The 25,379-nt window shown below is 44.0% G+C and overlaps 2 protein-coding genes across 11 annotated transcripts in view; both read right to left on the bottom strand.

Moving 5' to 3' along the window:
* Window positions 1–2,793: 2,793 nt before the first annotated feature.
* On the bottom strand, window positions 2,794–19,212 carry LOC141950955 (interleukin-9 receptor-like). Of its 4 annotated transcripts, none has more exons than XM_074886519.1 (9): window positions 19,131–19,212; window positions 11,595–11,685; window positions 11,110–11,218; window positions 9,552–9,745; window positions 8,711–8,847; window positions 8,201–8,375; window positions 7,844–7,958; window positions 6,687–6,771; window positions 2,794–6,195 (listed from the first exon to the last, which is right to left on the bottom strand). In XM_074886519.1, the coding sequence occupies exons 2-9, from the start codon at window positions 11,671–11,673 to the stop codon at window positions 5,647–5,649; spliced, it is 1,443 nt and encodes a 480-aa protein (XP_074742620.1). In that variant the 5' UTR covers window positions 11,674–11,685; window positions 19,131–19,212; the 3' UTR covers window positions 2,794–5,646. The 4 variants fall into 4 exon arrangements, with proteins under 4 accessions (XP_074742620.1, XP_074742621.1, XP_074742624.1 ...); XM_074886520.1 differs by having other exon boundaries at window positions 11,595–11,699; window positions 19,131–19,204; XM_074886523.1 differs by lacking the exons at window positions 11,110–11,218; window positions 19,131–19,212 and having other exon boundaries at window positions 11,595–11,669.
* A 462-nt stretch (window positions 19,213–19,674) lies between these two features.
* IL21R (interleukin 21 receptor) overlaps window positions 19,675–25,379 on the bottom strand; it is a 31,694-nt gene continuing 25,989 nt past the window's right edge. For 4 of the 7 annotated variants that reach the window (XR_012631217.1, XR_012631220.1, XR_012631221.1 and 1 more), the window contains 3 exons: window positions 23,686–24,693; window positions 22,909–23,133; window positions 19,675–19,739 (listed from right to left, as the gene is read on the bottom strand). Coding sequence is in view for 1 of the 7 variants with exons in the window: in XM_074886518.1 (XP_074742619.1) it covers window positions 23,779–24,693 (915 nt within the window). In the remaining 6 variants the exon portion in view is untranslated. Of the gene's footprint in view, window positions 19,740–22,522; window positions 22,571–22,908; window positions 23,134–23,247; window positions 24,694–25,379 lie in introns of those variants that run through there. The other 3 variants (XR_012631219.1, XR_012631218.1, XM_074886518.1) reach the window with 3 other exon arrangements.

The following is a 25,379-nucleotide window of genomic DNA, read 5'->3' as shown; positions in this document are numbered from 1 at the left end:
ACCCAAACCACCACCGGCCCGAGGTCCGGGGCCGCCCCGGAACCGAACACAAACACGTCCCAGCCCGGCGGGAGCTGAACGGAGCTGCGGGCCCCGGGCGGGCGGGGGCAGCCCCAGCTGGGCCCGGTCAGGCCAGTCCCGGCGCGCTGGGGGCCGTGACACCGCACAGCGGCTCTCGGAGCCGGGGTGACTCTGAACCCCGGCTGCGGAAAGTGTTTGTGTAACCGACCCCGCGGGTGCAAAGTCGCCTGAAGCTCTCTGGGTATTAGACCCAGAGAGAGAAATTAATTTTTGGTACACAGATTGCAAGTGCAAGCAGCTGTGGCAGCAATAAAGAAAAAAATAAAATTTTGACTATAACAAACGTCAGAATACCCGAGACAGGCATATTATAAACGAACCCTAGACTTCCTCAGTTCATGTACACAAATGCCATTCAGATTGACAGGTGACTTCCATGTCACTGGATTACCTCGCCCCAGAAATACTGCTGAGCTGGCTGCATTTAGTTGCTCAGAGCTGGTCCAAGATTTCCCAGCCAGGGAAGAATGCATCCTGTCTTCTTCCTCCCACAGAATGCTGATTAAATAACTAACTTCATCCTTATCTCCAGTAGACAAAAAAACACAGTTTGGCGGTAGCAGCAGTGCAGATTTTAGGGCATGAAGGTAAGCAAAGATGATGGGAGGAATCAGGAGTCTTTAAATGGCGTATAGGATCTTTAACCATATGAAGAAACTGGTATTAGGAGTCAAAAGGTTTGTGTTTGGCACTGGTGCACCTCCTGCTGCAATATATTGAGCTGTGGGAACCACTGAGCAAGCTTTTGAAAGCTGTAATCTCATTATAAAGATGGGGTAACCAGTTCTGCACACCTAAACCAGGTGAGGCATGCTATTGATTTGTGTGAAAGCATTCTTAATGTTTTTGTCTACTACTGTGAATCTCATTCTGAATACATCTATTGTCTGGTTTTGAATGTGAAAGTATGTTATGCAAAAGTCTTCACTGAGCTTACAACTTTTTCAGCATTTGACAGACCATGTTAGAAAAAGATAATACAAAAGACAACTCATTACTTGTGTTTAGACTGTAATGATTGTTACTTCTGTGCTCTGGCACTGCCTATATTAGGCTTCACGTGAATCAGCTTGGCTCAAAAAGCCATATTGTGTTGGGCCTGCAGTACCGTACAAATATAAATAGTCTGCTTGTGGACAGAGGCACATGCCACATAATACTGGGCTGTTGTACGTGCACAGGATATCTAGAGCTGATGCTGTCATGCAGTTTCCATGCTGCACTCCAATATGCACTGAAAATAGGAAGTGTGTTGATCAAATCAATCTGTTCACCAGCCCTAAAATGATACGATTTGACACTGGGATTTTGGATTTTGTCAATTAACTTGGCTCCATGAGCATCAAGGAAGAAGCAATCCAACTGCTGCACTTTTATGTTGCAACTTTATCCTTGTCTTACATGTTGTTAAAAACAAACCAACCAACCCCCTTGTGTGTTCATAAAAAGCATAAAAAGAACCTCCTCTCCTCTTTTCTAATTGTGATCATCAGTACATAAATATGCATGTCATCAAATATTACAGTTCTTGCTTTAGAACTGATAGTTTAGATCTCTGTACTTGATTAGCGCCTCTGTCTTCAGAGCTGCTGTGCCTCTGGCAGGAACAGATCTGCAGATTAGATTAAATTACTGAAGATTAAATAGACTTATTTCTTGTGTGTTTTTACTGGCTAGGTGAGTGAATATGTGGATGGTGCTGTGAAAGAGCATACACTCTGCTGAGGGATGCTGGGAGACTCAAGTGAGTATGCTTGTCTGAAAAGGCCTGTGGTGATAAAGATTTCTGCAGCAGAGGATTCACGAGTCGCAGGAGCACAGCAATACAGGAAAGATGGAGTGATAGGGCCATGGAGCTGGAACTGACAGTTCACGTCGGGCAGTTTGTAAGATGGTGCTGCTCTGAGTCTAACCAACCTTCTCTGTCCTTTGTTTACACAATGATCAAATTTAACAAAAGTAAACTAAAAAGAGCAAGCTTGTTTCTCTTGTCTCTGGAATTACTCTCCTCCTATCTGCTTAGTTAACCAGGAAAAGATTTATGGCTTTATTTGGCCACTGACTAATGACCGTCTCAGGAAAAAAATACTGCTTTCACAGGCTAGGCTTCTGCACCCTTGAGCAGGAGTTTGCAGATCAATGATCTCAAGCCCTGAAGCTCAGGGCTGCGGGGAATGTTTCAGCATGCCAAACACCACTAATTTGACACTTGTGTTTTGCTTTGATGCATTAGAAGCCACACTGTGAAGACAAGTCATCATAACTGAGAGGGCACAACAGGTTGAGTGCTGTGTCTTAATGATTGTGACTTGTTTGCTGCTCTTTCAAAATGAGTTTGTGCCAGTGCTGTGATACCTATACTGTTGAGAAGCATGCAGTCTGATCTTCTTACCCCTCTTGAAATGAACGTGCAGATGACTAAACAGCAGAATGTCTGATGGAGATATAGCTTCTATCACTCACTACTGGGAACACCAGTACTTCACCAGAGGTGTACCCATTGGCTGGGCGCTAGCAGAACTATACTGGTGCTCACGTGCTAGACGCCACAGGACAGCTCACCATGCTGGTCCCCCTTGGCTTTATGAGCTGTAAAATACATCTTCACTCAGGAGCCTTCTTACCCCTTTTTCTGTTGATGGTGGGAGCAGCAGCACTGGCTTAGTGCTTTGGTTTGCAAACTAGGGAGAGCATTTAGTTTCTCCCTCTCCTTCTTCTATGATGTTTTCAAACCAACTTTTACGAATGATTCATATAGTCAATGTTTTCTAGAGTTCTTTCCAAAGCTCTCTGACACTAACTTCTGAAAAATCAAAGTCTGCATTAATTCCTCTGCTTTATTTACTTCTGAATAATCATACAGTGTTAGTTGTTCTACTTTATAAGGACAAAAAAAAAACCCCAAACCAAACCCAGGACTAAACCAAAATCTTTGTCACAGAACATTTTCAACCCCTTAGTGGCTTACAAGCATTACTTACATATCTTCTGAAATTTTTTCCTCTAGTAAAACTCAGCAGCATGAAAAGAAAGGGTAAAATACTGGCCACTGTTCCGGTTGCAGATAACACGCATAGCATGCACCGGGTAGTCCCAGGGAATGAAAGGCTTTGAAGGCTTGACCAGAGCCCACAGTATGTCTCCTTACTAGATGGTAGTTCTCTATCTTCCACTGGAAGGATATATATCACTCTTAGCGGCAAAACTCAGAATAAGTTCAGAGATTCTGGGAGAAGCTGTGAAAAACCACAGCTTGAACCTAATACCAGTCTCAAACATGACACAATAAAAACCGAATAAAAAACCCAAACAACAAAACCCCAAACCAAACAAAAAACACAAAGCAAAAGGACAGAAAAATGGGGTTTTATAGACTGCTTTTCTAGAAAGATTGTAGTTTTTCATTGGCTGAATAAAAATGAGGCTTTGATTGTTCCAAAGACCTAATTGTAAAGCAGAGGCATTTTGTTCTTTTTTTCTAGCTACAACAACTAACATTTTCTATGGTACCTTTCCTCTTTGAACTTTTCCCATTTTATAAGTAGCTGCATAAAAGCAGAAGCAGCTCAAAGGTGTTAAGAGTTTCACCCGGAGAACTGCTGATGCTGCAATGTCATCTCAGCCCTTTAACTATCAGCCTGTCATCAGATTCAGGTTCAGTTCTTATAGTCTTCCTGGCCTGGCCTAATGGACACAGGCAGCATCATCTTTGACTTCATTTCTCCCAAGTAATTTCCTACTACATTCAATCTATTTCCTTTTGCTTCTCTATCTCATTAAATTTTGTGCTCTCCCTTCCATAGCCTGACCTGCTGCTCCTTACTCATATCTGAATATAATTGTTCCCATTCACCTTTTGCTAATATTACCAGTACAGAATACCTTGTTAACTGAACAAGATTTTATGAAACTGGTTCAATTTCTGTACAGACATGTTCATAAGCAAGTGCTGTCAAGTTCTGAGAGGTTTAAGATACAATTGATCTGACAATTTCAGGAAACATCCCTCAGATTCTGAAGGTTTGAAATTTGGGACACTACATCAAACCACACTAGGGGGTCTAAAAGTTTGGGATCACCAAAAATCCTTTAGGCATGTGGTCTTGTTTTACAGGTTTTCTTCTCCAGAGGAAGTTATAGCAACTGTTAATGACCGTAACATCACATTCTTCTCCTGCCATTAGATTGTGGTATAGTATAAAAAGCACCCTTGAATGTAGTCTTTACAAGATAAAAAGCACAAAGGAGCAGAAAGGGGATATTTTTTCAGATATGAGAAAATCCCTTTGCTCACAACACTGAAAACAAATCACTGCTGGCACCTCCTGTGGCTGTCACACAAGTTGGATGTGAACTCCTCATTCTGTTGAATCTTTTCTCCCAGATGAAGACTTCCCACAATAGTTCTCTGGCTTAGCACAAGTTTTTGGGAAGGGTGTCTCAATCTGCTTTGTTACTTATAACTGAAATCTTTCTTTGCGTTGTCAAAACTCATCAGTGCTAACAGTCACCAGAGAGACAAGGGAAGCACTCCCAAAGAGGGGGAATAAATGTGTGCGACTGCACATATACATGTGCCAGCACTTGTGCACCTCTCGGAGTGCTTGCTAAAACTGTCGAGCCTTTTAAATCTAGGAGATGTAACTAAGACTCCAGGAATCTGCTTGGTGGGTAACCAATCATATATAGGATTTTCTGTGGCTAGGGCAGAAAGTAAACTTCCAGAGATTTGGCTCAGAAAGGCTGTACCCATTGAGCAGATAGGCAAAGGACTCCTCAGTTCTGGAGAAATAACAAAAGCTCTGGAGAGGCAGTGGGCCTGGCCTGTTTTGTACTTAAATAAAGCTCATTTGTGCTGTTCTTGCTTTTCACCTTTTTCCATTAGATCAGCCCAGCCACTTAACCTTAGAATAAATTTTTGTTAAAATCAAAGCAGCGCATGGGGCTTAGTTTCTGCAAAATGAAAAGTTACAGCCATTCAGGATAATAAAGAACAAGGCCCAATGCCTGATTATCTTTAAATAGTGCAATTATAAATTCTGATGAGATCAGGAACCATTTGAAGTCATCAATATCATATTAAGAAGCAAAATTACCCTATTTAGTAAGAATTGTTTATCACAGTTTTATGAAGAATCGTACATAGTTTTAAAATAATGATGGAGTTTAAATCATGGTTCAGCACGTTGCAAATATTGCTGCTTCTGGGAGGTACACAATTCCAATAACTCTTCCTAAGGAAAAACAGCGGGTCTGCTGCTGCTTCCCTAGCCTAGGGGGTTGTTGGACTTTTGCTGCTGCCAGGAGGTTAATTTAGGGAAGGGCAGGGACATGTGTCTCCTGAGACAGCGGATGTGGCTGGAGTCGGACCTTGCCATGCCTGCAGGGGTAGTATTTTCTAGTCAGAGCTATTGGTCACAGTCCTCTTTTGAAGTACAGAAATTGAGGATTTACCTTAAAACGATACATGTTTGTAATTGTCTGCACAGTCACCATTTAAGCCACTTGGGAAGACAGGGTTGGGATCTGAGAGGAGAGCACAAAGATCTTTGAAGGCAATATTCTTCAGGGAAGGTCACTCTGATCATTCTGATGTTTGACAAGACTATTACCATTGGAGAGCTTCAGTAGCTCAGCAGGAATCAAACCTCCTGTGGTATCATTGTCACACAAGGTACAATAGTCACTACTGCTGAAGGACACATTTGCTACCTCCAAAGATTCCTGAAGCATAAGGAAGTCACCCTTTCCTTGTTGTGAGTGAGAGGGATAATTCCTTCCCATGCTAGGGCTCTCAAGGTTGGCTTTAATTATTTCAGAGATTTTCAGGCCAACTGTATCATCAGCATGGTTTTGTGCAAACAGTAGTCCCAGCCTCACTTCTATCTCTTCTGCTCTCACATACCTGCTGGGGACATACTGTTGGCTTGGACCCAAGGCAAATACAAAGTCTTCTGCAGCAACCAAATTTGTGCTTTCCATCGGTTTCAAGGAGATCTGGGAAATCAGTTCTTGGGTGCTTAGATCAGAAACTCCATCTGCAGTCACTTTGTTTGAGTTGATGGCCTCTTCTCTTCTGAGCTGGCTACAAGCCTCATTAGGTCCAACCCAGTCCTAGTGAAAGGATCAATAAGTTCAGGACATTTTGCTTAGTGTTGAAATCTGAAAAATAGCTCTTCTTTTTGTATGGCTTTGGCACAGTAATCCAGAGATTTAGTGCAAATCTACTGGACAAAGTTAGAGTAATAGTGTAAAGAATCTAGCTGCTAATTTCACAAGAAATTTTCAGGATTTCACCTCCAGGATATACTGCAAGCTGCTTGTATTGCTTTGGCTTTGCGAAGAGAGGGCGCACCTTTCATGTTCAGCATGGATAGGGAGTGAGTAACTGGAGGGGTTTTATTCCTAAGGAGAGAGGAGCTGGACAGAAGCTCTGGCAGTGTAGCTAGTATGTGGAGGCAGGAAACAGAAACTATAAACTCCCAGGAAGACCAGAACCATGTGTGAGTAACTCTGCTCAGGAGCTAGAATGATTAATTCTGGAAAAAAAAATCCTCTCCTCATGAACTGAGGGTCATAAGAAAGAAATGAAACTTATTTCTTACCTTAAAATTCCCATTGTGCAAATTATAGAGTGGCTGAAAGAAAGCAGCTGGCGTGGGAATGTTAAAGCAGGAGAGGCTTTTTGCCCTGAAGTGATAAAACAACACTTAAAATCAGAAAAAAAACCCAGACAATTTTTCTATATTCTGTCTCAATGATATAGCACACTGATTAGATGTAAGCCCCATGCTTATGTTAGAAAGATTGCTTGAGAAGCCCATTTCACATGGTTTCTGACATCTCATGCAATTGTCTGCCTCCTGCGCATGCATTTGATGTTTCTAGCCTGAAGCGCAGTTTTAAAAATTTCTGAGGAATGCTATATGCTACAAACTCAATACTGGTCTATTAGTCATTATATGCACTGAGTTATTTATGCATTTGTTTAGCAACTTATTTGATCTAAATCACTGTTTCTGGAAGTGTTTATAGAGTTCTAGGTTCATTACATTTAGACAGAGAAATTCTGCCAGACATCCCAGTCCCTTTATTAGAGTCTATCCTGTAAAAATATTTTATCATATGGACATCATGTATTCTGTTTCTCTAAGAGTGACATGTATATGGAACGTGATAATGTATGTCAAGGCAGAAAAGGAAGAAGTAGGAGATTTACCTTTGCTCTGCCAGCATGAAAAAAATGCAGAGGATGGTTGAACCAAGGCTCTAGAGACACTTTTTTCTCTGTACAACTTGGTCCCAGAACCTAAGAAACACTGAATCTGGGTCAGTGTAGTTTGCCTATATTGGTATTTTACATACTGACTGCTGCCAGGTATGTCACAAGTAGCTTGACGTTGACATCAGTTTAACCACCTTTATGGATTGCTGTGTACTTGCACTTTTAATTTATCTACATGAAACATAACCAAAAATTTCGATGGGTTTAAATTTCTTTAACTCCAAGAGACCCTCAACCTTGAGCTGTAGCCGAGTTTGGGTACCACAAAGGCACTTTGGTCTCCTCAAGGATTGTGTAGTGGGTCATTAACTATCATCAGCCAAGGAACATGCCATGTCCCAAGACTGTTGAAAGAGCTTTTGACAGCAATTGAGTCTGTGCAGCAGAAACAAGAAACAAAAGGGATATAAGGACATTTGATTTACCCTCTTCAGGCTATAAAGATCAAGGGGAACTTAATGAAAAACTATAACATACCTTGAAGAAAGCTTGCAGTTCCAAAATAAGTAGAGTAGAATGCCAAAAGTCAGAGGAATGAACAAGAACTGCATAGTTCTGGTATTTAGGATATTTTCAGACAGTTTTGGTACACCTAGGAAAAGAATCAACACAAAAATAATTGATAAAAAGTCTGGAAGTCAAGCTAGAACCCCAAATAGCCAAGCAATGCAAATGAAAGAGGCTGCTAAAGACCTCAAGGAAAGTGATTTGGCTATGAAAACTTGAGGGAAGATAGTTCTGATTCGAAAAGCTTCATTTTACCAGGTATTTTCCTTTTTTTGGAACACGGACATGAAAAGACATGAATTAAGGTCAAAACAACATTCTTCATACCTGCTCTTTGAAACAGTGTTGTCTGGCTCCACTCGCTCCACTGACTATGGTACGAATCCTCATTTTCAGACACTTTGCAGCGAACTCGTGCAATGTAAGCAATGTCACTGCGAAGCTCTGTGGCTTCAATTTCTATCTGTGGCAGTGAACTGGGGGGTGTCTTGTTCAATGCAGTCTGCAAAGTATTACAAAGAATTTCTATTAACAAGGCCAGGCACAGGGATGGTCTTTTAAATACTCTTCCCTCCCTCCTTTTCTTTCACAAATCCTCTTTTGTTGGATGCAAGAAGAAGGCCTGCGTGATGATGGATGAGTTCTGAATGCAGCATTCAGGAGAAGAAGATTTATTGACCTTCGCTATTGCTGTTTTATATAAAAGCTTTCAGCCTTGATGTGGGAAACCAGAAAGGCCAGCTTAAAACAGTCAGCTGCCAGAAGGCCCTGGACTGAGTGCTAAGGCCATGGTGCCCACAGAGCAAGGCAACATCAGTGTGTGCCTCATCCAGTTACCTCCCAGGACACGCTGTGCTCCTTATACTGCAGCTCATACTGAAGAATATCAACGAGATACCAAGGCACGCTCCACCAGATCTGACACTTGCTGGCAGTGACGTTGCTCTGGATGTTCAAAGGTGGATCAAGTTTTACTGCAAATAAAGAGGTAGGGTTTTTTTCACAGTATTTCTGACATGAACACCACAGAAGGAGATGCATGATACTAGATTGACTAGTCTTGGAAGATAAAGCTGGGTCTAAAGACCAATACTAAGACCAGCAGTAGACCAAATTAGCTTACAGGGCAGGTCAGAACAGCTACAGAACGAACATAAATTAATGATAACTCAAATAGCCCCTGGGGATAGTCCTGCAAGCAAAGAACCACTCTGCATGTCACATTCTGCTCTTCCAACATACCACTAATACAGACAGTCTCTGAGATTTCAAATACTAGAGCATTTCTCTGAAGTACCAGGCCATGGGACATTGAATTAGATCCATGACTTTGATTCCTCATGACTTCATTTCTTAGAAAAAAACCCAACAATAGAGGCAATCCAATTGTACATTATTCATGGCACAAGAAAACATGATGCAGGTAAGAAGTATGGTTGAAAGGTGCTCCAGAGCCAGCCCTCTCTGAAGTCCTGGAAAAGTCAGAATGGAGAGACACTGGGACTGCATCCTTAGTGATGACGACCACATAGTGCACTCTCCAGGGATGGGCAGTCTGGCTCGTTTCCATTATTTTCACTTGCTGCCTTTGAGACACCCTTTGTTAGAGAGCATATCAGACCTACCCCAAAGCTGCTAGGCAGAGGGTCAGCTCACACCTGCCCTGGTTCATACTTACTGTGCTTGCGGGGATTGTACTCTGGAAAGGTAATGTACGTGTGATTACGTCCAAAGAAGTTGCCTTGGAGAGAGACTCTATAACCATCTGTTTCCAAGATCTGGCTGGCTAAATGGATTGTGCAGTGGTACTGATTCTGCATCCTCTCTCTGGCAATCAGTTTGCAGCTGGCATTGTGGCCCTTTGACCAGAGGCTAGAAGAATAAAAGGGCTGAAAGTTTCTTTTAAGTCATATGATTAAGTGCTTTTCAGTTTATGAAAGATGGGTGGCAGCTTAGCACAGCACCACATTCTGGAAGAACATGAACCTCTTTAGCGCAGACGGCAGAGAAAGCAATGTTAAAGCTGGCTGGATGGCAGGGCTGAAGAGGGAGGAAGGAGACACTTTCATAACCTCACTGCTGAGAGCACCAAACCTCCCAGGAGCTGCACACAGAGCCCAGTACCTGCCCCCTGCTCCCTCTGAAAGTGCTGTTGGGTGTTGCTGCCAGGAAAGCAGCTGGTGTGGGGGGTAGAGTGGGTGGACAGTTAGTTACAAGTGCACAGCACAGAGCTAACAAGTTGTGCATTAAAGCCTCTTTCACTATGAACAAACCAGCACTGACAGCAAAACATGTCAGAGGTTGGTCTGTTATTTGGGTTTTTTGTTGTTTGGATTTTTTTTTAATATTCACAAGCTTCAGCACATCATAACAGAATGAATGACAGAAAAGATCATCTTGGGGAAATAGCTCCGAAGAACAGTCTTCTATTATTAAATTATATAATGTAGCCATCTATTAGCAAATTTTTCATGTTGCATGTGGCGCCACAATAAACTGGGATACTACAGTTTATCAGCTTGGCATTTTTTCATTTAAAATCCAGTATCAACCTTACCAGAATATATGAGGCATCAAATGTCAGCGTGGCTTACCCTCATGTAATAGTTCACTACTTATTGGTAGTCAAGACAACATTATTACATAATCCAAGTACATTCATCTCCAATTAGCATATCAAAATACTTATTATCCTATCACCTAGCAAACTATTCATCTGATTTCTTCTGTTAGAGGAAAAATTATTCACATAATATTCTGTATTAAAACTTACAACTCACTGGACTTTCAGAATCCTTTTGTATATGTATTAACTAATTTAGATTAAACCACTAGGTGTTTAATTTCTAGGCAACAAGGTAAGACGTGATTAGAAATTGATTGGGCAGCTTCATGTCAGATGGGCTCTGGAAGCCCCCAGGTCACGGGGAGCGGAGGCTGGGATGGGAAGGTCTCTGCGTGAGGCCCCTGCCAGAGGGGACACTGGGCGGATGGACGCCCTGAGCCCCATGAGCTCACACAGCTGCATGTGCCCCACAGCTGCTGCACCCCGGAGGCTGTGGGCCCGCAAAAGGCTGCCAAGGACCCAGCTTCCGAGGCAGCCGAGTGCGGGGCGATGAGGTGGCAGAGCCACAGGTCTCCTGCTGTGGAGGGAGTGAAGCCTGCGCCAGGCCCCACCTCTGCTGCTCTGTGTGTCCTGCCCATGCCACATGCAGCTCTCGGGGTGCGGCTCTTACTTGGTGAAATGCAGGTGGAAAGGTCCGTCACCCACGGGCTCCTCCGTTGCCCACATGCACCTCACGGTAGTCACGTAGTTGTTCAGGCAGCTCAGGCTGCCAGGGAACTCTGCAGAGGAAGGAGACCAGAGCTGCATTCGAGTACCACCTCCTCCATACATCAAATGTGTTACTTGCTAGGGTTTCCTTAACTGACACCTCATCTATTCTTCCTTGTGATGTTCCTCCTCTCTTGTACTGTGCTTCACTGCATGAGATGAGTGTAAGACCTTAGGGCAGGGACCTTGGGCAGTGGCTGCGTTTTTTCTGCTGCCCAGCTTGTCCAGTATGTGCCTGGCATTGCCAGCCAGCTCTACCAGTTCCTGGGACCTGGGAAAGGGCAGTCGCAAGATCCCATGCTGCATACTTTAGGGTCTGTGAATGAAAAATGAGCACATGCATGTGCCTCTCTTCCCACAGAGGACCTATTCCAGATCTCCTCTTACCTCTCGCTCTTCCTTCACCAAAGAGCAGCACAGCAGTAACACACAACTGGAGGCCCAGCTGCCACACATCTCCTCCCATTCCAGACAGTATCTAAAATAAAACAACTGTTAGAGGCACATTTCTCAGTATTTGTACCAGCAGGTTTAAGCTTTAGCCAGCCCTGACACAAGCTGACCTTGACTCTGTCAGACAACTCAGCTATATAATTTCTTCTATAGGAACTGTTCTTCTCATGGCAGTAAATAGCACTTAGCACAGGAATCTAAAGCACCAGCTGCCTGAAAGGAAATCTTCAATTCCTGCCATTTGATCAGGGGGCAGGGGGGTGTTCCATCTTTCCTCTTCCTGCAGTTTTTGGCATCTGGTTTATGACAAGTTAAGAGCAGCAGAGCACCACAGTGGGTTGGAACAAATGTTCATGTTTCCCTGTATCCTGTTTCTGACAGTAACAAAAACCAGATGCTTAGAGAAAACCGTAGCAATAGAGGAAACATAGATGTTCTTCTCTGAGAACATTCTCAGCCTCCGGATGTTTGCAGCTCAGGAGCCTCCTGGAGCAGACACCATTTCTGCATATTCAAGGCTTCAACAAATTTTTCTCTCATGAGCTTGTTCATCAGCAGTAGTCACCTGCTGAAAGTCATCTACACCACAAACACTGCTGCCTACCATTAATGATGTGTCTTTTTCCCTTGAGGGAGTCGAGTGACTGGCCTTCTGCACCTACCCTTTCTCTTCACTAGAGGAACATTTGCTTGACCTGCTGGTGTCACAAAACTTTTGAGGAAACCTTTCTTCAAGTCACCTGGAGTTGTCCTGAGCTAGTGTTGAAAGGGTTTGAGGTCAGGAACAAAAGCTGGGATAGAAATAGGTGTTTTAGCCTACAGATTTTGTACATTAGAAATTTCGTATCTGAACAAAACTAAGACCTGTCATAGTTTTCTCTCTCTCAGACACACAAACACACATACCCCAGAAGCTACAATTCCAGGCAGATAACCAAATCACTCATCTACAATGTGGGAATCTTGGAATCATGTCTCCTTCCCATAACTATTTCCTTGCCATAAAAGAAAACTCCAAAAGACAGAAATGGAGAGAATAACTGATACACTTCTGGACAAAGTATTCATCGGGGATATAGAATACTTAGGGCCTAGTCATTAACCCAATTTACCGAAGCATATGTGTAAGGATATTTGAAGTATATCTTCTGCAATATGAAACACTATCTCTCTACAGGGTTATGCTGGACTCCCTCTCTTTTTAACCAGAAATTCCATTCTGTGAATTCTTTTCTGATGAAGTTTTAATTTAAAATGATACTTTTTCATAAAAAGTTTGATTTGATGGTTTTCCAACAAACAAAGTTTAATATGAAGAATCCTGACCTGATCTACTCAGCAATATATGGTGCTTTTTAAGATGCTTCCAGTTTGCAATATTTGCCGTTACATTAATGCAGCATCTCTACAAGTAGTGTGCTACTCTAAGGAGCCCATGACTCAGGCTGGAACCCAGAAACATGCAATGAGGGAAGAAAGGAAGCCAACAGAGGGTGGAAGCAAGGACAAATAGCCTGGGAGAAATACAGAGAAACTGTCTGAGTAGCCAGAGATCAGGTTAGGAAGGCCGAAGCCCTGATAGAATTAAATCTGGCCAAGGACATCAAGGGCAACAAGAAAAGCTTCTATAGTTATGTCAGTGATAAAAGGAAGACTGGGGAAAATGTAGGCCCTCTCTGGAAGCAAAAGGCAGACTTGGTTACCTGGGATATGGAGAAGGCTGAGGTACTCAATGACTTTTTTGCCTCAGCATTCCCTGCAAGTGCTTCAGCCACACCACCCAAGGGACAGAAGGTAAAGGCAGGTACTGGGAGAATGAAGAACTGCCCTCTATTGGTGAAGATCAGGTTTGAGACCATCTAAGGAACCTGAAGGAGCACAAGTCCATGGGACCTGATGAGATGCATCCACGGGTCCTGAGGGAACTGGTCGATGAAGTGGCTCAGCCACTATCCATCATATCCGAGAAGTCATGGTAGTCCAGTGAAGTTTCTGCTGACTGGGAAAGGGGAACCCCCATTTTTAAAAAGGGGAAAAAAAGAAGACCTGGGGAACTATAGGCCAGTCAGTCTCACCTCTATGCCCGGCAAGATCATGGAGCAGATCCTCCTGGAAACTGTGCTAGGGCACATGGGAAATAAGGAGGTGATTGGCGACAGCCAACGTGGCTTCACTAAAGGCAAATCCCGCCTGATGAATTTGGTGGCCTTCTCCCAACGGGATTACAGTGTTGGCAGATAAGGGAAGAGCAACTGATGTCATCTACCAGGACTCGTGCAAAGCATCTGACACTGTCCCGCACGACATCCTTGTCTCTAAATTGGAGAGACGTGGGTTTGATGGATGGAGCATTCAGTGGGTAAGGAACTGGCTGGATGGTCACACTCCAAGAATTATGGTCAACAGCTTGATGTCCAAGTGGAGAGCAGTGACGAGTGGCGCTCCTCGAGGGTCGGTGTCAGGACCAGCGCTGTTTAACATCTTTGTTGGTGACATGGACAGAGGGATCAAGTGCACCCTCAGCATGTTTGTCAACAACACTGACAATGGGTCTGAAGTTGGCTTGAATATGAGTGGGTGAAAAAGAGCCTACGCTTATCAAGGATTGTGATACTTCAATCATTAGGATTGTTTTACTGAAGGAATTAAGTGATCTGATGGCTACAGTAGCAGGAGCTGAACTCCATGACCAAGAGTATCCAGTCCCACATTTCACAAAGCTAGACAGCAACATCCACATATCAACCTCTTTCCTGTAATAATGCCTGCTTACAGTGTCCCTTTTCTGAATTAAATAGTAAAATAATTACATTTCAAAAACTGATGAAGAGAAAAGGAATCTTCCTGGCTTCCACTTCACCACCTCTTCATTTATGGGTTTTTCATAAATATCCTGTTTTGCTGCAGACCTTCTTCAGAGTGGGGGTTGTCAAGAGGAAGTGTCACCATTAGCTGATTTTAGCGGAGAGAGGCTGGGAGGCATGAAGTCTCTCCTGCTTATCATTCTAATCAGGGTTGCATACGATCCCTGTGATAAGTACAGTAAGACTGACTAAACATGAAATAGAGAGCTGCATTAAGTAGAATTATACATGTGCTTACAAGAAGTTGTTCAGGCACACAAACAAACAAACATAGGTCAAGATAACTAAACCAGGACAGAATATTTCCAGGTAATTACTACTAATTTGATAAACTCCCCCCCCCGCCCCCCTGCCACAAGAAGTCCTTTGTTCAGTTCTGCAATGTTTGAAACATGTCAGATGTTTCCTGGTTGTCTAGCTCACCTGGAAACAAATACAGCATGTTTAAGTGCAAATTTATTTGTTAGAAGCCATGCATGTTAGTCATACGCAGGTGATGGAACACTGTATTCTGAAAGGCTTATCAGAAGAGGATTTGGGGAAATAGCACGTAACCAGCTGCATGAGATTCTGCAGTACATTAGTGCAGTTAAAGGAGCTAAGACAGACTGTGGATGCATATCAGTTAAAAGAAATGTTACTGCAGCTACATGTAGCATTTGTAACACCATTATTAGTTCATTTCTTCTCTTGGGATCCACACTTTGAACAAAAAGTTGCTGAAAAGATGAAAATAGTTCTAAAAAGGGCTACAAGAATGGTTTATTTCTCAATAACTTTCCTCAGAAACCAACAACTAAAGACCAACTAAATCTCTTTAACTTAACCAAAGGAAAGGCTAAGCAGTAATTTCACACCAGCCATAAGTATCTTACATGGGAAGATTTCAGGCAGGATAAAAGTATTTTTTTTTTTTTTTTTTTTTTAAATCTACTAGAGAAAGATGGAAAGAATCCAGTAGTTGGACACCAAACATAGATACGGTCAGAAACAAAGTGCAGAATTTGTACAAAGGGGAACTACCTTTGTTGCTGCAACCTCTTGCCTAAACATGTGATCCAAGACTTGTCATCTATAAATCTTGGTTAAGCATCTTAAAAAAACCTTATCTCAGATGGAAGTCGTGAAATTGATGCAGGACTTAGTTATAATTGTCTGTCCTAAAGTAATCGTGCTAGTGTTCTCCTCTTAACATTGGCAATCCTCAGCCTTGCAAATGTAAACTTACAGTACATCCAAAAAAGCTGGTTCACAAACAGGCCCTATCACTTCTCAGTAACTGTCAAACACTTCTCACTTATGAAGGAACTAATTGTACATTTTGTAGTGTTCAGGGGAAATATCAATTGCAAGCATAGAGACATCTTAATGAGGTCGTTTAAGTAATGTCTGCTGATGCTTGCAAAGAGTTTGGCCTTGCAAGAAAACAGCTACAAACTTTGCTAGAATCCTAGAGATGCTCCGATGCCTTTTCTCATCTTTCATACTCACTGTGCTTCCCACCTGGTTCAAGTCACTCAGCTGTGGGAAAAGAATCAGCCCATTACCCTGAGGCAGGTTGAGCTGATGATAGCCCAGCCTGACCACAGATAAACTGTGCAGATAAAAGTCCCAGAAGAAAATGACTGCTTTAGTGAAATTCTCTTCCTCTTATGAAGGTCAATATGGAGGTTTTGATAGGCTATGCAGCAAAATTGACATGGCCAATTGAAACCTCAGCCCCTCTTGGTGCTGGACAGCAGACAGCCACAGAACGGGACAAAAACCGAAGCAAGTGCAAAAGCACTTTTCAGTTTCAGTGAGAATGGATGGGTGAAGGGACTCCTGGTGCCAGAGCGCATTCATCATTCTTCCCAGTGACCACCATCTCTGAACATTGCCAGTTCTCTCTGCAGCAGAAGCTGATTACCACGCCAGGAACTAAGCAGAAACCAATAAGGTGCCAGCGCCGTTGCAAGGGAACATCTCACTGGCATGCCCCACGTCCAGTGCTAGCAGCAAGGGCACTGTTACAGCAGCTGGGGACTGGGAGACAAATCAACTTCCTAGCCAGACCGATTCATACTTCTTTTGCTCTAATGCCCAGTTTCTGCCACACTGCTGAGTTGTGGGTGAAGGCAGAAAAGCCCTGTAGGTGTGGGAGATGTCAGAGGAAGGGAGAAGAACCATTTTCACTGTGCAGGAAAGAGACCAAATGTCTCAGAGGAGGCCCTGAAATGCTACACAAGTACGCTGCCACCAATCCAGGTTATTGGTTCAGCAGCAGAAGCTGACCCAGGTGGTCTCACGCTGGTTGCGATGGTGTTTCCATCTTTTCTGTATGTTTCCAGGGCAGAGTTCTTCTGCCTGTTACCTGCTCAAGGAAGTGAGGCCTTGCAGCCATGCCTTTCCCCTCCCCTCATGTGGTTCCATCAGCTGCCTCCATTTCCCAAGTCACCTCATGTAATTTTAACCAGAATTTGTACAACGCAGATTTTCCAAATGCTCCAACTGCTTATCAACAGAAAGACAGGTGATCGACCGTTATTGCTGTATCTGTTTGTATTACCAGAAATCCATATTCAAAGTTCTGGCTAACTTCCACATTCAGGGTTCAGTGGAACCACAATAAAAGGAGAGCCTTTGCTTTTAAGACTCTATAGAGTGAAATAAATTATTTGATAGATACCACTGAGAGGAGAAGTAATACAAGAAGGTGACAGCACAGTCTCAGCATGTGGGTAGCCTAGATACTGTCTGGGTTTTAGCAACTCAGCAAAGTAGAGCTTTAAGGAGAGACTTGAAGAATGAGGTTGAGGTAGCTCAAGAGAATGGTCGGCAGTACCTTCAGTGCGTAAGCAATAGCATGGAGGAAGGTTAGGAGGAGTTGATTGATGATCTGGTAGGAGGTGGAAGCTGGCATCATAGAAAGAGTTGACTTCTTGATATGGAAGTGAGAGATGATAAGAGGACAAGAAAAGGCTGTCAGTGACTGAAAGTGGGGACAAGAAGTTTATGTTTGATGTGATAGAGAAAAGGAGATAAAATAATTGTACAGAGAAATGTAATGGGTTCAAACTGATGGACACAAAAAAGGACCTTTGCATCTCTGACCTTTGGATGATTACAAGTAAGACAAGATCAGCTTTAAAAAGGCCTGATAAAACAGGAAATTGAAGTGTCATACAAGAGCATGAGCAAGGATTTCATGTGGAGATGTGCACATAAGATTTGTCAACATGCTTGAGTACCCTTTGATACATGTACTGATATCATATGCCAGCCCACACCAGACAGCCAGGACTCCTAGGTTCTATTCCACCTCTGCCATCAACTTTTATATATAGTAGATTATTTTGTCAGTGAAATTTTTCTTGTTGCAGCTCACGTATGTTCTGCCAGGCTCACCTAAATCTTAGAGAAAGTCAGAAGCTTCAGGCTGTGATTTGACAGTGGCTCTGAGCTGTTCCAAAATGTGGTCTGCTTGCTCTCCCTCCCACAGCAAGATACCAGTGGTGCACAGTGGGAGCAGGAACAGCAGACCTGGACCCTTGAACACTCTGTTTCCATTGCTTACAACTTAGCAATTAGTCATAAATGACCTGCTCTCCCTTGGCTGTAATCCCTTCCTTTGCTTGAACCTCTTCCAGAGGCAGCACCAACAGGCACTAAAGAAAGGCAGGACACTGACTCACCCCATGAAGTATAAAATAGTGACGGGCAATAGTGTGTCTGTACCAACCTGCACATCCCCCCATCCATTAAGGTTAGCTCCACGTGCGCATTCTCCAGAGTGATCCATTTACTATTAAGTGTGATTGTTTATCGTGGGCAGTCCTTCAATCATCCCTGCCTACAAGAAAATATTTTCTAGGTCCTTTAAGAAGAATTAATGATAGATTATCTACCTCCTGAATACCGAGGCCTCTAAGCACGTGTCTGACAGAAGCACGTCAAGTGCACATGGTAGACTCACATGATCAGCATGCAAACTGCTGGAGAATAAGTAAGTAGTAGTATATTTCTTCATCTGCACAGATTATCAGAGAGAACCCCATATAACCAATCTTTTTCTCCCTTCATCTTTGAAGTGCCTTTTTTCCACAATTTGATGCTCAGGAACAGCTATGTACTTTTAGATTAGACAGACTTGGATCCCAGAGGCTGAAAAAAAGCTGCTATAAAGGATGACTACTGCAATAAAGCAATATTCATACATACACATATGTATGTATATACATATATATATACACAAATACATTTAAAAAAACATATTTTTGTTTGTTAAGTCCCAAACGCTGAGGGCTATTTTGGCTAGATTAATTTACATTCATGTGTTTCAGTTAGAGAGGAGTACCTAAAAATAATTTATCCAAGATGGTGCATCTTTCTAGCACAATCCACATCAAAATTAATGGAGTAGTGTGGTTTTGTGCTCAGCAAACCAGCAGAACAAAAGTGCAAAGACTCTTCTGGTGATTTTATCGATCTAGGTTCCTAGTACAAGAAACAATATAGAATTCCACATTTAGGTAAAGAAATTATTTTTCAATATCTTAGCTCAGTAAATGTATCCTATCATTATTTACTGGCATGCATATCACAGAAATATGTTAAACGGTCTTACCAGCTCAAAGGAAACTTCACTTTTCACACTGCTTCTGTCCCCTGATAGTTTAGGCTGTGTGGTTTGATGATCAGGCAGTAGCAGCAGTGGCATAATAAAGCAGAGCTTACTGTGCCCGATTTTAAAGATAATCTCAAGAACCAATGAAAAGCTGCTCAGATTATCAGATTGAGTTAAAGTAGCTGCATCTGCAATTACTCATTAGTGATGGAGAAACTGAGGAATTTCTGTTAAAGGGTTAACATTTAAAAGGCCAAGTAATTTCCTGAATATAAAAGAACCTTCTTGCAACAGAAGAGCTCTGTAAGTGACCTAAAGCCATTTCCTAGCCCTGCCTGGATGCGAGATGGCTTCCATCGAAGGCCTCTGCCCAGCCATGCGCAGAGAGCTGAGGCAGCTCCCGAGCTGCCCTGCCCTGTTCTTCCTCCACGGGCTGTTGCTGCGCCGTGCTCTGAGGGGCAGCTCCGGCAGCAAAGGCAAACAAGCACTGCAGCACATCCATGTCCAGACCCCGCAGTGCGTAAGGAACACGTCTGTCCATACCCAGCTGCAGTGCTGCCAGCGGTGGCGTTACAGCCAGGATCCATCAGGTCAGTCCTGGACGTGGGTCTAGTGCCAGAGAATGGGAAGAGGGAAGCAGGCAAAGCACAGCCTGAATTACAGTCTGCCAGTATTGGCTTTAGGGGCCAAGAGACAGGAAGGGGCCATGCAGAAATGGAGACAGGTGTTTCCAAATTGGTACTACAGATTGAGTTATGGTGCTCTCCCAATACCTGCTTTTGGGCCTCCCCCATGCAGTAAGACTCCTGCCGACTCCCGTAAGACCCCATGGTTACCCATCTAAATGTAGTAATAATCTGTTGTTGCTGTGATACCAATAAACTCTTCCCTCTCCCCCATCTCACTTTTTACAGTTAGAACAATCCTGAACAGGAGCAGAAACAGCCCCTAAAATACAAGCAGCCTTCAGAGCAACATTTAAGCAAATAACACCTGCTGCTTCAGAACTGTCCAGATGCCTGTAGTTCACCTGCTGCAGCAGAAAACATCCTGTCTCCTGTAGAGACAAACCTTATCCCTGCACCTTCCCAGCCTACTACAGCAGGTCACCATAAAAATGCTACAGCCGTGTAAGACACACAGCTTTTACTGTATTCTGCCTACAGGGCAGACAGAAAAATCAGTACAAGAGTTTGGCAGCAGTTTGACTCAAACAGCAAAGCACAAACCTCTTTTCCCAGTTTCCTTTCATATTACTATTCCAAAATACAGAGCAGTATTTCTGACAGGAACATCACAGCTCTCTTCAAGTTGCTTTTTTTCGTACTCCCCCCATAGCCCAAGTGCCACTCAACCCAAAGACTATTAACTGAACTCCTGTTCTCTAAGGGCCATACAGACCCTTCTGTCATGTTTTCCAGGACCCATTTACACCTGTCCCACTGCCCCACAATCAGCTTCCATCAGATGAACAGTTTTTCTCACCAGGTGATTTGTTTTAAGTTACATCTACCTTGAAGTTGTTTGTAGTACTCCATTTGGATAGACACCCACTGTTTGTCTACTGTCAACTCAGTAACAAATGCATATGTTTTGCTATCTCCTTTGGTTTTGGATCACTAGAGGCAAATAAAGTAAATAGGAGAAGCTTCACATTACAGTGGAAGCTGCTTGAACACGCAGCACTTGCTCTGTCTGTGCTGCACTCCTTGGTTTGTACGATAACGCACATTTTTGAGCCTGAGATAGACTCATATAGACTGGGATTTCTGTGCCTACCTGCCTCTATGCTTGGCCAGTGAACACATTGTTAGCCTGTCAGTATAACCCAGGACCATCTCTGTACCCCGATCATGCTGCCACTCAAGAATCTGTGAGATTTGACCTCCCTCCTCACCTCTGCTCATCAAGTCCCCCAGTAAAAGGACACTGTTCTGGTCCCTGCAGCATCTTAAGTCCACCATCACGTCCCTGATTGTTGTGAATGCTGTGCAAAGTGCAGCAGAGCTCAGCCATCCAAGGGCTTTGTCTACACCGGTGGTGCTGCTGACACCTTCTCACTGCTGCATCCCACTGCACAGCGCGTGACTGACCTCACCTTCGCAAGGCAGGCTAAAGTTAGATCACCTGGTTACCTGAGCATGGCAGGAGTAGCTGAGCAGATTCCCCTGCAGTGAAGGGCTTTGGCAGCGTGTTGCAAACTCTGTTCTTTTAAGCAGGCCTGCTTGGCCAAGCACTTAAACACCAAATGCCTTTACCACGCTATTATCATAACTCTTTCCTGTGCTTCACATTGCTGTTCAGGAATCTGCCACTGCGGGTTACTGAGGTCACGGAAGGGTGGAGTGAGACCTTTTAGACACAGCTTGTTTGAGAACAGGGGAAACCAACAAAAGGTGGACTTGCAGTCCTACCCATTCCTGGGGAATACCAATTCCTGCAGTCCTAGCATTCCTGGGGAAACAGTTTTTCCAAATTAGGTGTTTTTGGCAAGGGACATTAGGAGTTTGCTGCTAGGAGCCGCAGAAAAAAACCCACCTCAAACCCCTTCACATCCACAGTGACAACAACTCATTGGCCAAAAACTTAATTGTTACAGCTTGCTTCAAAGGGAACAGTCTCCCTTATTTTAATATCCTTATGCCGCATACGAAAGCAACTCTTCTCTACCCGTGAAGTCTGCCTCCTAGGGTGACCAGAGGCAACTTCTAGCCCAACACAGCACCAAACCACCACCTTCTACCAGACGTGCAGCTAGATAGTGTGGCAATAACAGAAACACCTCCTCCAGCAGCTCCGGGACCAGCGATGCTAACAGAAACATGGAGCACGCAGAACTGAGATGTAAAAGGGCCCTTAGAAGATAGGCAAGCTTCCCCTCCTCCCTGAAGCAGCCTGGCGCCTGTTACGATAAGGTAGCTTCTGAAGGGCAAACAGCTGCGAGAGGAAGCTGCAGAGGCTGTCACAGCCCACCCGCACACGTGGCAGAGGCAGGGCGCAAGCGGCCGCGCAGGACAGGCTCAGCGCATCACCGCGGAGGCGGAGTTGGCTCGACCCGCTGCTGCCTCGCGGAGGGCGTGCGGGGCACTTGCAGCACTCAGGGAGGATGCATAAGCACGCTAAGACCTTCCACGGCTTATCACAAAAGATGTCAAGAAAAAAGGAAAATAAGGAGGGAAGGAACCAAAAAATGTTGGTATGTTGGAGCAGTGCCCAGGAAGCCCCTGAGCTAGGGGTATATTGAGGGAGTAATAACAACATGGGCAAAGCTAAGCCCTCCAGGTTCAAAATCAACATAGCAGAGACCATGGCTGTCTGAACAATCAAACCAGGGATGTGGATGCACAGAAAAACCCTCCCGGCACTGACCTGTGAAAGAAACAGCTTCTCTTCATTGATGTGCTCCCTCTTGTTTAGGGAGCTGTGGGGTTGGCTAAAGTCTTGGGCAGGAGATGGGGGAGAGGGAAGAGTTTATTGGTATCACAGCAACAACAGATTATTACTGCACTGGAAACATGCTTCATTCACCACAAAGGTTCTCTCAGTATAAGATCTTCTGGAGCCAGGCAGCCCACGGGTTAGTAGCACTATGCCTACATAAGATGTAGGTCTTCACATTCAATATCAGTATTACAGTAACTTTTTAAGGCAATTAAGGTAAACAAAACAAAGAAACAGGGGTGTCAGAGCAAAACATATTCACAGTTACAGTGCAAATACCAGTTTCATGGTTGGCTTTATTAGCTAGAAGAAATTGCTCAAACTTTGTGCTACTGACCTGTTAACTGCAGCAGACCAGGTCCAAGGCAGAAGATGGAGTTGCAAGCACATCCAGGTAGGACAACATTTCTGAAATTTGTGTATAGTTCTAAAAGCTGCTCAATGTTTCAGTTAACGTGCTTGGAAAATGCTGGGAGAGACGCTGATTCAGTAGAAAAGCCTGGTAGCAAGATTTTGCCTGGAATTGTAGGTGTTTTGAAGACTTCTCATTTGCAGACTGCACCTGGAAAGGCAAAGTCTTTCTGAAACCTGAGTTGTGTTTGGTCTCTTGGACACACAGTTCTGTGATGATTATATAAGAATTATTTTTGACCATACCCCATGGACAGGGCTGGGACCCTCCATAATTAACAAACTATTACAGCTGGGTTTAAAGAGCCAAAGATAGTAGGAAAAGTAACACCACCTGTGTTGTTTGGGAATAGGGGAACTTTAATGTAACAAACATGCTTGCCATGGGTTATGCTTTTAAGATTCCACGTACATCCAAACTCTCAAGTCATGTGAGAATACCAGGGAAAATAATTTAAAGTTTGTATTCTTTATAAGCCTACTGTCAAAAAAATTTGCACATCTACATCAGCTAAAGGGTAATTTTCAAGGTACAGTTGCTTTTTCTGCCCTTATAAGGGGGTTTGACCTCAGACTCTTAAAAAAAAAAAAAAGGAAAAAATAATCACATCAAGTTTAAGACATTAACAGAACAAGTGGCAATAGAAATAGGCATATATTTCTATGGACCTAACAGTTTTCAGTTGTATGCAATCATGCTTACGCAAAGTAAACTTTCTCTTCTGAATTTTGTTAACGCTTTGCTCCTGGCACAGTATGGAAAAGGCCCTACACTCTGCAAGGCAACATCAAGTTCTTAGTTTGTCTGTCCCCCACTGACAGGGCTGTCAGTGCGACAGGAGACCCATTGCTTGACATAGCTCCGTGGAAAGTCCTCCCCCTCCTGCTCAGGAGGGATGGGCTCACAGTTGGTCTGACTGTTTTGCTCAAATTCACAGTCAACAGGACTCCCACAGTCCGAGTCCACAAAGCCACTGTCAATAGTGTCCAAATCTACGCAGATCATAGGGTAGCTATCCCCAGGTCTTGCAGTCTGAGGGAAGAAGTCACAGGAGCCTTCACTGTAGGAAACACTTTCACCATCAGGAGAAGGTAGAGAGCCTAGATTTTCCAAATCCCACTGATTAGGCTGCAAGCAAAGGGCTTCTAGGATACTCCCCATCCCTCCTTCCAAAGCCCTTTCTACTTGCTGGTGGGCTGGGACACTCGTGCTCCTCAGGCAGTCTGTGGACACAGACCCTGAAGCAAGTATTTTGTCCTGCATGCTCAGGTCAGCCGGGTGCAAGTCACTGGATATCTTTCCATCTTCATCATCGATGTTAACCTTGGGGTAACCAGTTTCTCCAGCACTACTGACTTCCTCGCTGGCATGCTCATGTCCCCTGTACACACGGTTGCAGTTGCACTGGCAGTTACAAGGTGTAAATTCATCAGCCACAGTCACGGTATCGATGGACAAATGTCCGTATGACTGGTCCTGAGTCCCACTGCTGCTGTTCACGCTAGACAGTAGGGACTGGCTGTCCTGGCCTGGGGCAGTCAGGCAAGATACACAGGGCTTGCAAGGCAGATCTCTTCTCAGCTCATGCAGCTCCTCCCGTGAGGTGCTGTTGGAAGGATGCATGGTGTAAACTTCTAGGACTTCTGGAAGGACTATTCCCCATTCAAAGAAATCAAGGGTCATTTTTGTATGGGATGCACCAACCCACTTCTGCATAAAAGGACATACAGGGAGAGAAGGGGAGAGAGAGGTCAGATAGAGGTTCCACAGAAATTACCAAAGTTCTTAAGCTTTTAGAGGCAAAGTCAAACTCTAAAATCACTAACTCCTCCAAAATAGCAGGGTATGAGATGCTGTTATTACCAGGCACAGGCAGCTGCCAGAGAACCGACCCAGGCAGTTGAAAATAATTAGCTTTGAGAGGTTTTCCATGGCTTTTCAGTTTTCTCTATGCTGCAGGGAACTCCACTGCCCATAGCAGCACTGCTCTGTGCATCAGCCAGAGGTCCCAGCCCAGACCAAGTCTCCCCTGCCCTCTTGTCTTGGACACTGCTTCTCTCAGGAAGGATGGTCAGCTTCTCCCCACGTGCTGCACCTGCAACCAACACACACATAGCCCTGCTCTGTCACTTCCCTCGCCTCAGTTCCCTGGGAAGGGGGTCAGGGGAAGGTTTCTCCTGATCTTCTGTTATGCAGCCATGCCCTAGACCAACCGTTTCTCCCACAGCGACAAGAAGGAAGCAGTGGTAGGCAGGGGATGGGGACCTCAAAGGGTAGCTACTGCCTGCTGCAGGTAGCGCTTACTCACGACGATTAGGGCCACACATTGAATCTTGCCCTCCTGTATCACCATTAGTATCACATTCTGCCCCGTGCCATGCATTATCTCTAGCTCA

This window comes from Strix uralensis, chromosome 16, assembly GCF_047716275.1.
Source record: "Strix uralensis isolate ZFMK-TIS-50842 chromosome 16, bStrUra1, whole genome shotgun sequence".
In the NCBI taxonomy this organism is placed as follows: Eukaryota; Metazoa; Chordata; class Aves; order Strigiformes; family Strigidae; genus Strix; species Strix uralensis.
Note: the sequence above shows the minus strand (reverse complement) of the source record. Positions and strands in the feature narration are given on the sequence as shown.

What these genes read in the sequence shown, in the direction of transcription:
- LOC141950955 (XM_074886519.1), bottom strand. Translation starts at nt 11,673, where the DNA reads ATGGGAGGAGATGTGTGGCAGCTGGGCCTCCAGTTGTGTGTTACTGCT. An exon ending in TGGTGAAGGAAGAGCGAGAG is followed by an intron (nt 11,219 to 11,594) that starts GTAAGAGGAGAT and finishes CTTCCTCTGCAG; the next exon opens with AGTTCCCTGGCAGCCTGAGC. An exon ending in AACACTGTTTCAAAGAGCAG is followed by an intron (nt 7,959 to 8,200) that starts GTATGAAGAATG and finishes TTCTTTTCCTAG; the next exon opens with GTGTACCAAAACTGTCTGAA.